Source organism: Oenanthe melanoleuca, chromosome 3 (assembly GCF_029582105.1).
Source record: "Oenanthe melanoleuca isolate GR-GAL-2019-014 chromosome 3, OMel1.0, whole genome shotgun sequence".
Lineage (NCBI taxonomy): Eukaryota > Metazoa > Chordata > Aves > Passeriformes > Muscicapidae > Oenanthe > Oenanthe melanoleuca.
Genome location: NC_079336.1, coordinates 92,685,701 through 92,698,353, shown reverse-complemented (window position 1 = coordinate 92,698,353; position 12,653 = coordinate 92,685,701). Strand labels below are relative to the sequence as shown.

The 12,653-nt window shown below is 38.6% G+C and overlaps 1 protein-coding gene across 3 annotated transcripts in view; it reads left to right on the top strand.

Annotated features, from left to right (window-relative positions):
• Positions 1 to 11,531, top strand: part of ENAH (ENAH actin regulator) — an 88,210-nt gene extending 76,679 nt beyond the window's left edge. For 2 of the 3 annotated variants that reach the window (XM_056487968.1, XM_056487971.1), the window contains 5 exons: positions 543 to 609; positions 3,003 to 3,065; positions 6,427 to 6,505; positions 7,667 to 7,724; positions 8,487 to 11,531. In XM_056487968.1, the coding sequence (XP_056343943.1) occupies positions 543 to 609; positions 3,003 to 3,065; positions 6,427 to 6,505; positions 7,667 to 7,724; positions 8,487 to 8,524 (305 nt within the window). In that variant the 3' untranslated portion in view covers positions 8,525 to 11,531. The remainder of the gene's footprint in view (positions 1 to 542; positions 610 to 3,002; positions 3,066 to 6,426; positions 6,506 to 7,666; positions 7,725 to 8,486) is intronic. The other variant, XM_056487969.1, reaches the window with a different exon arrangement.
• The last annotated feature ends 1,122 nt before the right edge of the window (positions 11,532 to 12,653 follow it).

The window sequence follows — 12,653 nt, the reverse complement described above, 5'->3', positions numbered from 1 at the left end:
TAAGCAATATGAAAGAAAGGGAGCAGACCAAACAAACTCCAGATCTGAAATGAAGACTGATAAGATCAGTGGCACACTGAAGTCCTGAGTAAGTAATGATAGCAAGTAATAACAATCCACACTAGAGAAAGGCTGTTTGAACTTGTGCAGATTGTAAGGAATGAACCTTCTTCTTTCTTGTTGCTGAAATATATTCTAGTTGTGTCAGGTTGTATCTGCTGGCATGTCACTGAAACTGGCACTCTATTACTTTTCTATCATTAACAATCCAATCCAAAAATTATAGACAGACTTTCTTCCAGATGGATTAAGAATCAAATGGCATTTACAGTGTCTGGGAAACCAGTGAGACTTTAAAATGCTCTCACTTAATGCCTTCACAGGTGAATATTACAGGAGGTATCTTAATATGAAAGAGCTAAAGCAGTGTAGTGAAAATACCAAGCAGCTGACTTGAGTTGCTAGGTGCTTGAAATTTCCTCACATAAATTACACAGTGAATAGAAAAAGACAGTTTTTAATCTCCTCACTCTGTTTTCCAGAACTAACAAGAAAACCTTGGGAAAGAACAAATACAGTGAATGGAAGCAAGTCACCTGTTATTTCCAGGTACTCCCCTTTTGTACCAGCTATCTTTTCCTTACATTTGTTCTTGCTGTACGTGCTGCTAAAGATACTGGACTAGAATAGTGAAGATCATCTTGATACTGTTAAAAGCAAAATGTATGGGTTTAAAATTGCTGCTGTGAAACTGCTTTTAGCAATTTTAAGTAGGAATGAAGAGTTACTTTTGGAGAATGTTAATAAGTGAAATTTTTGACAGTGAAATCAAAATTAGTACCCAAAAAAGTTTCTTTAAGAATTGGTGGTGTACAGCTTAAATTAATGAGGTGTATATTTGCCTACAGCAGTGTTGAATTCTTTATTTTAAATTCTAAAATTTCCTGCAAGGTGAAACAGAATTTAGTGCTGCAGTTCACATATTCAGTAGTAAATCTAGGGAACAGGTGTTCTTTCTATTTCTCTGCTACTCATAGAATGCCTACATGGATATTTAAGCCATTTTGGTAAGATTTGATTCTGTGACAATTTTCAGTAGTTCTTGTACCAATCTAAGAAGTCTCCATCCTAAAGAAGTGTAGAAATACTTTATATCCTTCAGTGCATCAACCAGTCTTTGGCAACTTGTCAGCTGGAACTTTGGTAGGCAGGGATTGTTCTGGTAGGCATTTCAGTAAGTGAAATGGCTGCTTTAGCAATTTTTTGGGGGTTTATTTGTAATTTACATTAAGCAGAAGACTTGTGGTTCATTTAGAATTCCTGTGTATTGTGTATAATTCCCTTATAATATGAGAAAGTTACTGAAATTTCTTGAGAGAAAACAAAGAAGAATGTTCAACTTGGGAATGCTGTGTTTGAAATCACTTGAATTCTCCTTAAAATTTGGCTGTTGGAAACAGTTACAGAAGATTGAGTGATCAGAGTATTAAAAACAATTGTTCTCTGAGTGGCCTCACTTGTAATTGAGGTTGCCCTTGAGGTCTTCAGTTGTAAAATGCAACACTAAACATTCTCAGTATCTTTGTCTCTTTTAGAATAAATCCAGGGGTTTCAGGTGTCTGCAGCCTTGGTTCTGGTCGCTTGCTTTGTGTTTTCTAAAAGCAGGTGCCATTGGTGGTGGTGTTCTCTCTGCCACACTGCCAGTGTAACAAAACACTGCATCACCTTTGGCCTTGACTTTCCCCTGCCCTCTTCCCCCTCCTTCCCAGTAGGTCTGACCTGCTTTGACCAAGGTCTCTTGTGCTGATACCTTGATCTGCTTCAAAACGTGGCGTTGCAAGGGAACAGAAATAATTGATGTAAGGAATCCTGAAGGGCAAGCTAGAGTTCCTATTGTGTAAGACAGTTGCTGATCTGACCCTTTGGCTGTAGATACTTTCCTCAAATTGCTTATCCATAGGGTACAGGGATTAATAACTAGGGCAGCTCTCACTATCTGACTCTTTTGGGGGGTCTGGAATGTTCTGAAGTCTTGATTCTACCTGCCCCTACAGCAGTATGTTCTTGTAAACTGTTTCATGCATCCAGTTTCTCTGATCTTTTTCCAGCTGGTGAAATTCAGAGGTTGCTGAGGTCTGTTTAAAGATGTTTTCTGACCTAGAGGAGTACAGAGGGTTTTTGAGATTTCTCTTAGATATATTGGGGGCACTCTCTCCATCGAGTTTTTGTCTTCATTCGTCCAGTGGAAAATGCACTGATAGAACTTAACTTCATGTGAGCTTCCCTGGGTATATACTTCCAAAATAAGAATTCTGTGTTTATTTAACATCAGTATTCTTTTCCAGTGCTGTCATAACCTGCTGGAAGGTGCCCTAGCATATGCTTTAGGCCTGCTGATACAATTTTCTAGACAGTGTTGACTGCTTGCTTTGCCAGGATGAAGAAAATTTCATGGAAAGAGAAGGTGTTGGAAGAAGTCTTTCTTGAATATCCTTGTGTTTTTCTTAATTCTCTGCATTTGCCAACTTGCCAAGTCTCTCTCAGCAAGCAGTTTGTTGAACTAGCTTTGTTTGAGTCAAGGGGAGCTGCTGTTGGAAACACTAATACTGTGTTTGCCAGGAGGGGATTTCTTTCACCTGCCAGGGCTGCTCCTGACCTCTGCAAGGAGGATGTGAGTCACTGACAGGGATTAAGCAAAGCACACTTAAGAAACTGGCAAGTCAGCAAAATTTTCTCTTCAGAGCTTCCACAGAGGTAGATGGTGCAGTTGTTGTTATTCAGAATGAATAAATCTTTTAAAACAAGTTAGTGTCCTGTCTAAAATCAGGTCTTTTCTTTTTGTAGCAAACAGAAAAAACTTGAGCTATGGGCTTTTAATATTTCCTGAAACATGCATGTAGAACTCTTGAATCTCCTGAAACCCCATGGTGTTTAAGGTGCTGAAACTGAGGAAAATTAAGAGTTATTATAGCTTTTAAAGGTAGTGTTTCTCCCCCTAATAGACGGGAATCTCCATGGAAAAATCTGCTTGCTTCTGAAAACAGGTTCTATGATTCATTAAACAGGTATCATCCTGTTGGGATTTGAGACTTCCTAATAACCCCTTTGACCAGTTCAGGGTTGGACTTTTTCTGCATGGGTTAGTAATCACCACATGCACCACCAGGTTCCTCCTCCACATTTTGTTTGTCCAGTTGAGCCCATTTTTGGTCTGGTTAAAAGCAGATGGTGTCAAAGGCAAGTTGAGATGGCTTAAGAACTAGGTATGAATTCATATAAAATACTGTTTTCTGGCTGTCTCCACCTGCAGAGGTACAAATTCCTGCTGGATATGCCAGGATTTAATGGACAATTTGCAGTGTTTTAAGAAGCAGGTTTTCAAAACTGTGAGTTTAGATATGTAGGAACAGAAATTTATTTTCTATGTGATTTCACATCTGCTTTTTTTGATTAAAGACTTTTTATACATAAATTAATGTTTCTGTTTGGAACATATTCACAAGTCAGTTAACATCAAGTGTATTTTTTGATGGAGATCTAAGTTTCACTCTCTAGTGGTCATAAAGTACTGACATTGAAACCCTTCAGGATTTGAGAGCTTTCCAGAGGGAAATGTGTTCCAGAGCCCCTCAGAATTACTGAGCCAAATTCCAGCTTTGTTTTTCATGAAAGCACTCGTTGTGGTGATTACTTAATCTTTTTGTATGAAAAGTTCCCCTTGTAGCTACTTATCTTGGGTGGTGTATTCTGCATGTTGGCATGAATAAAATCTTTCCTTTGCATGTTGATTGAAGGTGTGTTAGGGACTGTCAGGGTTGCCTCTCTGTCCTGTTAGGCAATGCTATGAAAAACCACAAGGGAGAGCTCTTCAGCCACGTTGGGATCAAATGGCTGGGAAGTCTTTATTCACTAAATTTCAATAGTTAATGTTTTCCTAAATGACAACTGCATTCAGGCTGAAAAAGGAAAAAATTAGCATCATTTGGAGAGGAGCACAGCTAGATAGATTTTCCTGAGATTAGAAATCTGTTTTGCTAATGAAGGTATTTCAGTATTTGAGTTAAGAATGCCTTGCATTTTGGAAAGCAAAAAGGGAACACATTGTCAAGATTGAGAGGCAGTGTTCATAAAGAAGCTTTCCTGAGGAGATATTTAGTAGCTAGATAGCTATTTAGCTAGTAGATAGTTATGGTGGATAAAACTGACTTTTTGCTCTAAAGATAAGAGGAAAAAGAAGCAGTCAGTTTGTGTAGAGCTTTTCTTTGAAGTCATCTTATTAATACATTAAACTCATAAGTAATTTTTAAAAAATATTAAAGTATGCTATTGGTTGGGTTCTTCCATTAAGGCAGGTGCTAGCTGCTTGTTACCAATTGCCAGGAGCTGCATTTAGGAGGATTTTTTTCAGTCATGTTGGATAAGTGCTGTCATGCCATAGTGTATGGGAACAGAATTATAGTCAATGGAAATTATCAGAAACTATATATGAACTATCTGAAAATCTGAGCTGCTCTGCATGGAGTAAGTCAGGGCAAGTAACTCTTTAAATACCAGATACCTGATGAGGCAGCAATTGCCAAAGATCTCAGCTGATGAATGTTTTGAGGAAGGAATTCTTCCATAATGAGCTAGGCACTGTAACATGTGAAGAGTTTTGTAAAAGATTCTAAACTGTGGTTTGTCTTCATAGCATTAGTGCACATGGTAGTTCTCTGGTGGTTGCAAGGTGAATTCTATTTTTCAGCTTCCTTCACTATCAAGTTGTTCAATATTTCATTTTCTGTCTTGCCTGGTGGGTTGTGTGTTTAATTTTGGTGTGTTTCAAGCAATAGTAATTAGCAATTTCTCTCTGGGAACTTAAACTGTGTGGACTTCAGTCTTTCCAGCTGTGACAATTGAGGTTTGTGATCCCAAGGGAAGAACAAGTATCAAACCAACATTTGATGTGACTCCCTTTTCTGCTGGGAGTCACATTTTGAGTGTTCTTCAGTTAGCAAGTCACAGCATAGTCCTGTCAGATTGTAAAAGTCAACAAGACAATCTAGTGTGAGGTTCATTCAGCTCTTACTGAACAAAACCAGTGTAATAGGATAATTTCCTTATGGATAAACTCCTGTCTTGTAAGGGAAGATGCATGAAAGCTCAAGGTAGTGATTTGATAAAACAAACAAAGAAATAAAGTATTTTTTTTATTCCTGTCTACCTTCATTGCAATAAATCAGTCTGCACTCTGATGTAACAAATGCAGAAAAATGTTGTGCTAAATGAATTCCTCCCATGTAGGAATTTTGAAGGGACACACTGAGTGTAGGCCAGGCAGTTTTGTTCACTGATGCCACATACAAGGGCAATGAAATAGGACCCAGCTTAGTCTACTTTATACCCTGCCCTTCCCTGAAGTCAGCATACTGTGATAATTCTATACATCAGAGAAACCTCCTGAGGTAAATTGTTAGGAATTTTATCAACAGCTTCTTCTTGGCTTGAAGTTTTACAGGTAAGGGAGGGAGAACACTAGCCAAGATGGAAAATATATTTAAGAACAGCAGAACATTCCTCCCTCTTTGGAGAACTCTTTTGGTATTCCTGCTGTGAACATCCAGGCTCTGTCTCTGCTCTTAGCTTTAGTACGTCCATGAGTCTCAGTTTTACCCCTTGAGTGAAAAAGGGATTGAGGAAAGAGAAGTGGATAAGCAGGAAACCCCCTTCTTTTGGAATCTGTATTAAAAATGCAAGGTGATCTGGGTAAGCAAGTTTTTGATATCTAAAAGAGAGTATTTCATAAGGAAACATCAAACATGATGTAGTCCAAAACATTAGAACTTCCTATCAAGTATCACCTGATAATCTTGCTGCTGTTACCATATTTGCTTTCAGTAGCTTTAGGAAGCAACTGGTGCAATAATTGAAGTTGCAGAGGAGTTGGATAACGTTGCTTGGGTCTGTCAGCTGTTGAAAATCTCCCAGGGTGATTGCCCAGCATTCATACAGTCAGCATCAACATGCAGTCATTAGTCAGTGGGAGTGCTTCCTTGGGAGAGCCTCTTTTGAATGAGCAAGCACTTAAAAAAGGAAAGTACTTGACATTTGAAGGCATTCAGCTTTTCATGCCCATGAGAAGAAATCAGAAACCACTGACAGTGAAATCTGTCTGCTGCTTTGAAAGTTCTTGTTTTGAACTAATAACTCTTATGGTAATTAATATTTCCAGTGTGTGGAAAACATTCTTGGGTGTTGCTTTCTATTCTGTGTGGTATTTTGGGTCTGCTTGATTTTTCCCATCCTCCCACTCCTGACATTTTTTTTCCATTCTGATTTTTACTATGTTTTTGTTAGAAAAATGTGAGCAATTTTGATGGGGTAGAGTCCTATGTATTCTGTAATAATGAGCAACCAGTAACTCATGGATGTGTTTTTGTGCTGCAGACCAAAATCTACACCAACAGGACAGCCCAGTGCCAACGGAGTACAGTCAGAAGGTCTAGATTATGACAGATTGAAGCAGGTATGTGTATGATGCTTTTGAAAAGATTGCCATACAAGTTGGATATAAGGACTTGCAGCTGTCCAGTACCAATTTTTAACTGTTTTGTTAGCCAGTTCCAAAGTTAAGGATTTAATAGTTACTAGTCTTTATTTTTGCCCAGGCATGTCAGTGTAGGATGGTGGCTTTTGCATTAGGCAGCACACACAGGATGGTGGTGACATTACAGATGGAACTGGGAAATCATTTTGCCTGGAAAACCTTTTCTCTCCCTCTCTGTACCCAAACAAGCAGCAAGCCCTCAGGGCAGCTCTAGCAGAACAAATGTTTTAATATCAAATGTGAGCACCCATGGTCACAAGTTTGGTGGTGGAAAAGCATCAAGGGGTGCTGTCTTTTGTGTAACTCTCCAGTTCAAGAGCAGAGGAATCTGCTCAATTGTGGAGTTGGAGGTGAAGGATCTCCAAGTGGTGTTTGGATCAATGGGTCCATCCCCTAGTGAGGAGGGAGAGTCTGGTGCAGGCTGCAGCTCGGTGGGTAATTCTAGAGCCACTTTTACTTTAGTAGCAGTTTTTAATTTATTCTAGACCATGTCCCCATGTAGTGGTTGGCTTTAGGTTGGGTTATGGATCAGTTTTGGTTGGCTCTGGATTGGATCCTGGCTCAGCAGGTGGTTCTAGAGTGGCTTCTGGCCTGGTGAGTGGTTCTGGAGGAGCTTAGAGAAAAGGATGGAAAAAACAGCAAGCAGGGACAGCACTTCACTCTGTTGCCTTCATTCCATCACATTCCACTGGGACTGGGACCTTGATATCTTGATTACCCTTTTTTTTTTTTTTCCTTGGAATACTTCCTTGGCTTGTGGTGTTTAGTGAGCTCCTTTCTTTTCATTCCACATTTCATTTCTCATTCTCATCCCTTCTCTCATAAATTCTACAGGAATCAATTTGTGGCACTTCTAGGGACTGTTTTTTCTGTATTGTACTGCACTAATAATGTTCTATGGATGCCTTAGGTTTTGAGGATTAACTTAGAAGCTGAGGGGTGGGTTATGCATCTCAGAAGGGTTAAAGATAAATGGGAAGGATTTTAGTGGGAGAATTCTGGATTTCTCTCCACAGAAATTTACAGGTGGCAAAACTAATCTGTTTGCTAATCTGTTATTTATGCTCTGACACATTTTAGGACATTTTAGATGAAATGAGGAAGGAGTTAACGAAATTAAAGGAAGAACTCATTGATGGTAAGTATTGCTCTGTTCAGTGCTGCTGCTCAGTTCTAGAGTAGCTGCAGGTGCTTTAAAATATAACTGCAATGTGTTGGTAGCCTGAGAGTGATTTATTGATAAAAGTAGCTTTGTTCTGGTGGCAAACCACTGGTGCCAGACCTGTTCCAATTGATGTGCTTCAGGGATTTCTGTCCTGGAGGTTTTTGTAGTAGAACATTGATACCAATGTGTCTCTTTAACAGTGGTTAAAGTGATGCTGTATATGACTGATTTGAAGTTGTCCTTGGTATTATATGGTGCTGGGTGGGTTATTTTTAAATAATCCAGAGCTGCTGAGGTACATATTTCAAAACCAGTAATATTCAGAGGAGAATTGTGCTTCCAGCTTTGTTACCTCTTTGATCTGTAACATAACAGTCAAAGAATGGAATTCTCACAGTTTTCATTTTTATTTTAACAGAAGCTGTTTTGTGTATACTTAAGGGAAATAGTTGAGAAAGCATAATCTTACAGGTCCACCTATCAGGAATGAAATAAAACTCTGTGTGTGATTTGCTACCTTGGTGGAGGTGGGAGCTAAAAATTAAGATTTTTAACATGGATTTTTACAGGAAGAAAAAAGATGGTGCCTGGTTGGTAATGCCACTTGTCTGAAACCACATGGGGCTGCCTTAGGTGTTGGTTATTCATGTTGTGACAGCAGGGTGAGCCTGCTTTGAGGGGTCAGTTGTGTGTTCCAGCTTCCTGCCCTGACTTTATTTCTCTGTCTCTCTGCAGCTATCAGGCAGGAACTCAGCAAGTCCAATACTGCATAGAAAGACTCGAACTAAGCTGATGTGACTCTTTAACTTGATATAAAACTGACTACGTTTTGTGAGCTGTTAGAAGAAAACGGAGACAGACAGACAGACACTTGGAAGGAGGGAGAAACAACCTATTCTGAAAAGCTTCAGACACATCACTCTGGTGATAATGCTATTCCCCTCCTAGTTTGCAGCTTTTTTCTGACCTTTACAGCAGGGTGGAAAAGACTCTTAAAGTTACTGTAATGATTATGCAGAAATTCCTACATCTGTCAGACAAGATCACAGTGCTTTGAAGTCTACTCATGTCAAGATAAAATTGCACATGTTTCAGAATTTGTTGTTAAGACAAAAAAAAAAACAGGGAAAAGCTTGGGAAGGCTTTTCAGAGAGGTTTTCTTTATTAATGAAGGAGTTAGCAAGTTATACTGTTGTACTTCAAATGTATCTCAGGTTTGTCTTCCTATCATATCTGATATTTCCATGAGTAATTTAAGAGATCAGATGTGTAGAGGTTTGGTTCACAAGACAAGGAGCAATTAGAGACACGTGCTTTTAAAGGGCAATATTTGTAAGTAAGGGTGACCTAGACGGTGATGAACATATCAAGATTTTGGAATTTTATGATAGGAAGCCTCTCTAGTTAGCCTTCATGCAATTTTCTAGGAAAATAAAAAGAAAAAAAAAGCAAATACAGTCCAGAGTTTAAAGATGTAGATGCCTTCCTACATTGTTACGATGCTTTACCAAATCTAAGACTTCGACATAAAGCGAATCAGCAGTCAAATGTAAATCATTAGTATGTTGTAGATTTACAGTAGATTTTGGGGCTTTTTTTAGATTTATGCATGTGGACATTTTGTAATGTAACACAACACAGCCAGCTTTTTAATTAAAAGAAAAATTGCATGTCACAGAGTAGCCTTTTCATTTGTAAGGCTTAATTTATGCCCAGAAAGATGTGGGAAGAGGGAGGGGGAAGGTGACACATTTTTATTACTTTCTACACTTTTTCTTCATCTTACATGCATGTGTAATAATGAGGAAAACATGACTTTTATCAGTAACCATGTTAATGGAACCAGGTACTTGATCCTTTTGTATCTTTTTTCAGTTTTCTATTTGAAATTCAGTAATAACTTCCAATAATTGTTCTGAAACTCCCAGGTGAACTGAACTCGTTTCTCGGTGAGAGAAAAAACGTTGTAGGCATCTGACTTGCTGAGGATGCCCCTGTGTAAGTGCATTGTCCTTCACCTTTTCACCATGACTCTCTGCTTCACTCTTTTCTGAGACTCCTTTTTTCCTTGGTTGTTTAATGGAACAGAACAGCAGTAGTTACCTGAGGACAATCAGGTCACAGTAAATGGCCCCATTCTCCTCCTGATTTATCTGCCACTCTCCTTTCCAAAAAAACTCAAAACCAACAAAAACCCCCACAGCTCCACATGACAAACACTGAAAAAAATCAGCAGTGATATGCTGTTGGTTTTGCTCAACAATTTGAGAATCATTTTTAGGGGAGGTGATACCTCTCTTTCCCAGGGTTTTCAATTTTGAGTGTAAATTTTTTATTTTTATAATTTTATTTTTTAATGTGGTAAAGTTCAGTGAAAAACAAATTCTGCCAATTGGCTTTGTAGTGCTTTGGACAAGGAATATGGATCAAAATCTTCCCTTTTCCTTTGCACTGTCCATTTTTCCAAGCCGTGTTTGCTTTGGAATCTGTGCTGATCCAGAAGAAAAGTTTACTTACAGCTTGTGGAGAGATTTGCTTGCAAGTACAGGCAGCTCCATTCATGACACAGATGCTTTCAATAACAGAGTGTCTAGAGTGCTGAACACCAAACAAAACAGCACTTAACAGCTTCAGAAAGGCTTCAACAGGAAGTTTTTCTCCTATTCAAACATTGCCTGATCTTATAGGTTCAGATTCTAAGGGAAGACGACAGTGGAAATATTGCCTAACTCCTTTTTTTTTTTTTTTTTTTTTTTTTTTTTTTTTAAGTAAAGAGGAGAGACAACATCACTTTTCTGCATGCATTTATTGAAGGCATTAAAAAGAAAAAATCCATAGTAAGCTTGTCAAGTACTGTTTTTCTCAAAACAAGAGGAGGCATTTTCATCTTTGTTGATGTAGCTTTTTTTGTTTTACACAGACTTTTTGAGCAGTAAGGATGTTTACCCTTGTCAGAAATCATGTTTGATTCGTTTCTAGGAGGGTTCAGGAGTTACATAGTGGAATAGCATGGATGGCTAAAAGTGGTCCAAAATTAAAGGCTGAACTTCTAGATTGTGCAAGGAACTGGCTTATGCACTAAACGTTTTGTGCCTTGGTCTACAATTAACATGATTTCTGTTTAAAAGAAAAAGGAACAGATGTTGTCTTTTTGTGCTGCTTCTACGTACATACTTTCTGTAATCCCAACCTGCAGAACTGGTTCTTTCCAGAAATTTGGATTGAATTAAAGATTACTGTAGACATTTCCTGACCTACTGACAGTTGCACCATTTCCAGAGATTTCAGTATTGAAAATGAACTGCAGAAGTTACGATTACTTTGCTTACTGGTGACTAAGTTCTTTAAAAACCATATTGTGGTGGTTCTGTGCTCTTGTACAATGGATGTCTTAAGCTGAGGGCAGTTTAAGGGATCCTTCCTAATGCCATGAGGGCGTTGCTTTCCTCAACACTGTGATCTGACCTGTGATAAACCTGCACTATAGACAAGTGGCTACCGAGTCAACTGCAAACCAACTGAATGTAAAACCCTTAGTGCTGGTGCTGAAATCTCTTCAGACAGTCATGATGATTTCCAGTTCGTTGTTTTAAAGTTATCAAGTGTCAATCAAAGACTGAAGCTGTTCACTAATGAATGTTGACTTTTCATGCATTTAGGTTTACCTTCTTTTTAGTTTCTCAGTTCATTCTCTGCTATTTTTATCATATTGTGTCATTTTAAATTTCTTACATGCTAACGTTTTGTTTGAGCGAATGAAATAAAATTGCAATATATACACGTTGCCACCATTTATTTCTGGAACCTCATAGAAGACTCCCTGAGATTTACTACTCAAAATCCCCAGATTTTTAATGACTGTGATCATTCCTTACTCCTTGATTCCACCACTCCTTTCTGTTTCTCCATCAGAAGATCCAGTAGAGAACAGTGAAGACTTAAAGAATGTAACTGCAGGGACTGTGTACATTCATGAATGGTAACTGCTGTACATAAATTAAAATTAATTTCAAGTGTATGATGTGATTTACATTCTCACGTGGTATATACACACTTTGGTCTCTGTATCCACGGAGAACGTGGGAGGGAGAAGGAAAGACTGGGGGGAAATAATTGCAGTCAGTCTGACTTCTTCTCCTGCTGCTTTTGTGTTCATGACTTATTTTCAATACTGGTAATAAAGCAAACCTGCCATGGGAGTTCATTAGAGATTTCTGTGCACTAAGGACAGTTTTGCTCAATTTATCTTACAGCAGAATACTGAGCAGAGCTGTTCAAATGTCCTTAATTTGACATCCTGAAGCTGTACTTCACTGCTGCTGTTGTTTGGCAAACCTTTGTCCCAGTGCCAAGTTTGGCACCAACCTTAATGAGTTATAAAGGTTTGGGGTTTTTTAAATAAAACTATCACTAGATTCTAAAATGGTCTGCTGTTCTTGGGGCACTGTCTAGGCACCAAGTGTAAACATTTCTGATTTAAATGTCCTAACAGTGTTACCAGCTCAGTCCATCAGAGTCAAGAGATGGACAGTAGCTACTTTAAAAAATTGTTTATCAAAAGGTAGGGAGATGGGTCTGTGGGGATTGTCATGGGCTCTTCTGAAAATGTTTAATTGGGCTCAGTTCCAGTGCTGAATATTACTTGCCAGTGTCTTCTACATCTAGTCATACAAAGAAAATGGAAGATCTAGAAGATGGCCTCATTTTTCAGTAGGTGAACAAGACGGGGAAGCAAGAAAAGTTTTTCCCAGTTCGGCTTTTTACCAAAGACTTTGACAATTCCTTTTGAGGCTCTAAATTTTCTTGATTCTGTAGGCTGCTGCTGGGCAGGAGGTGATGGAGAGAAGGTCAAAAGGGAGAAGTCAGTGATTTTGGAGGATCTGGGACCAGTTCAAAGTTCTT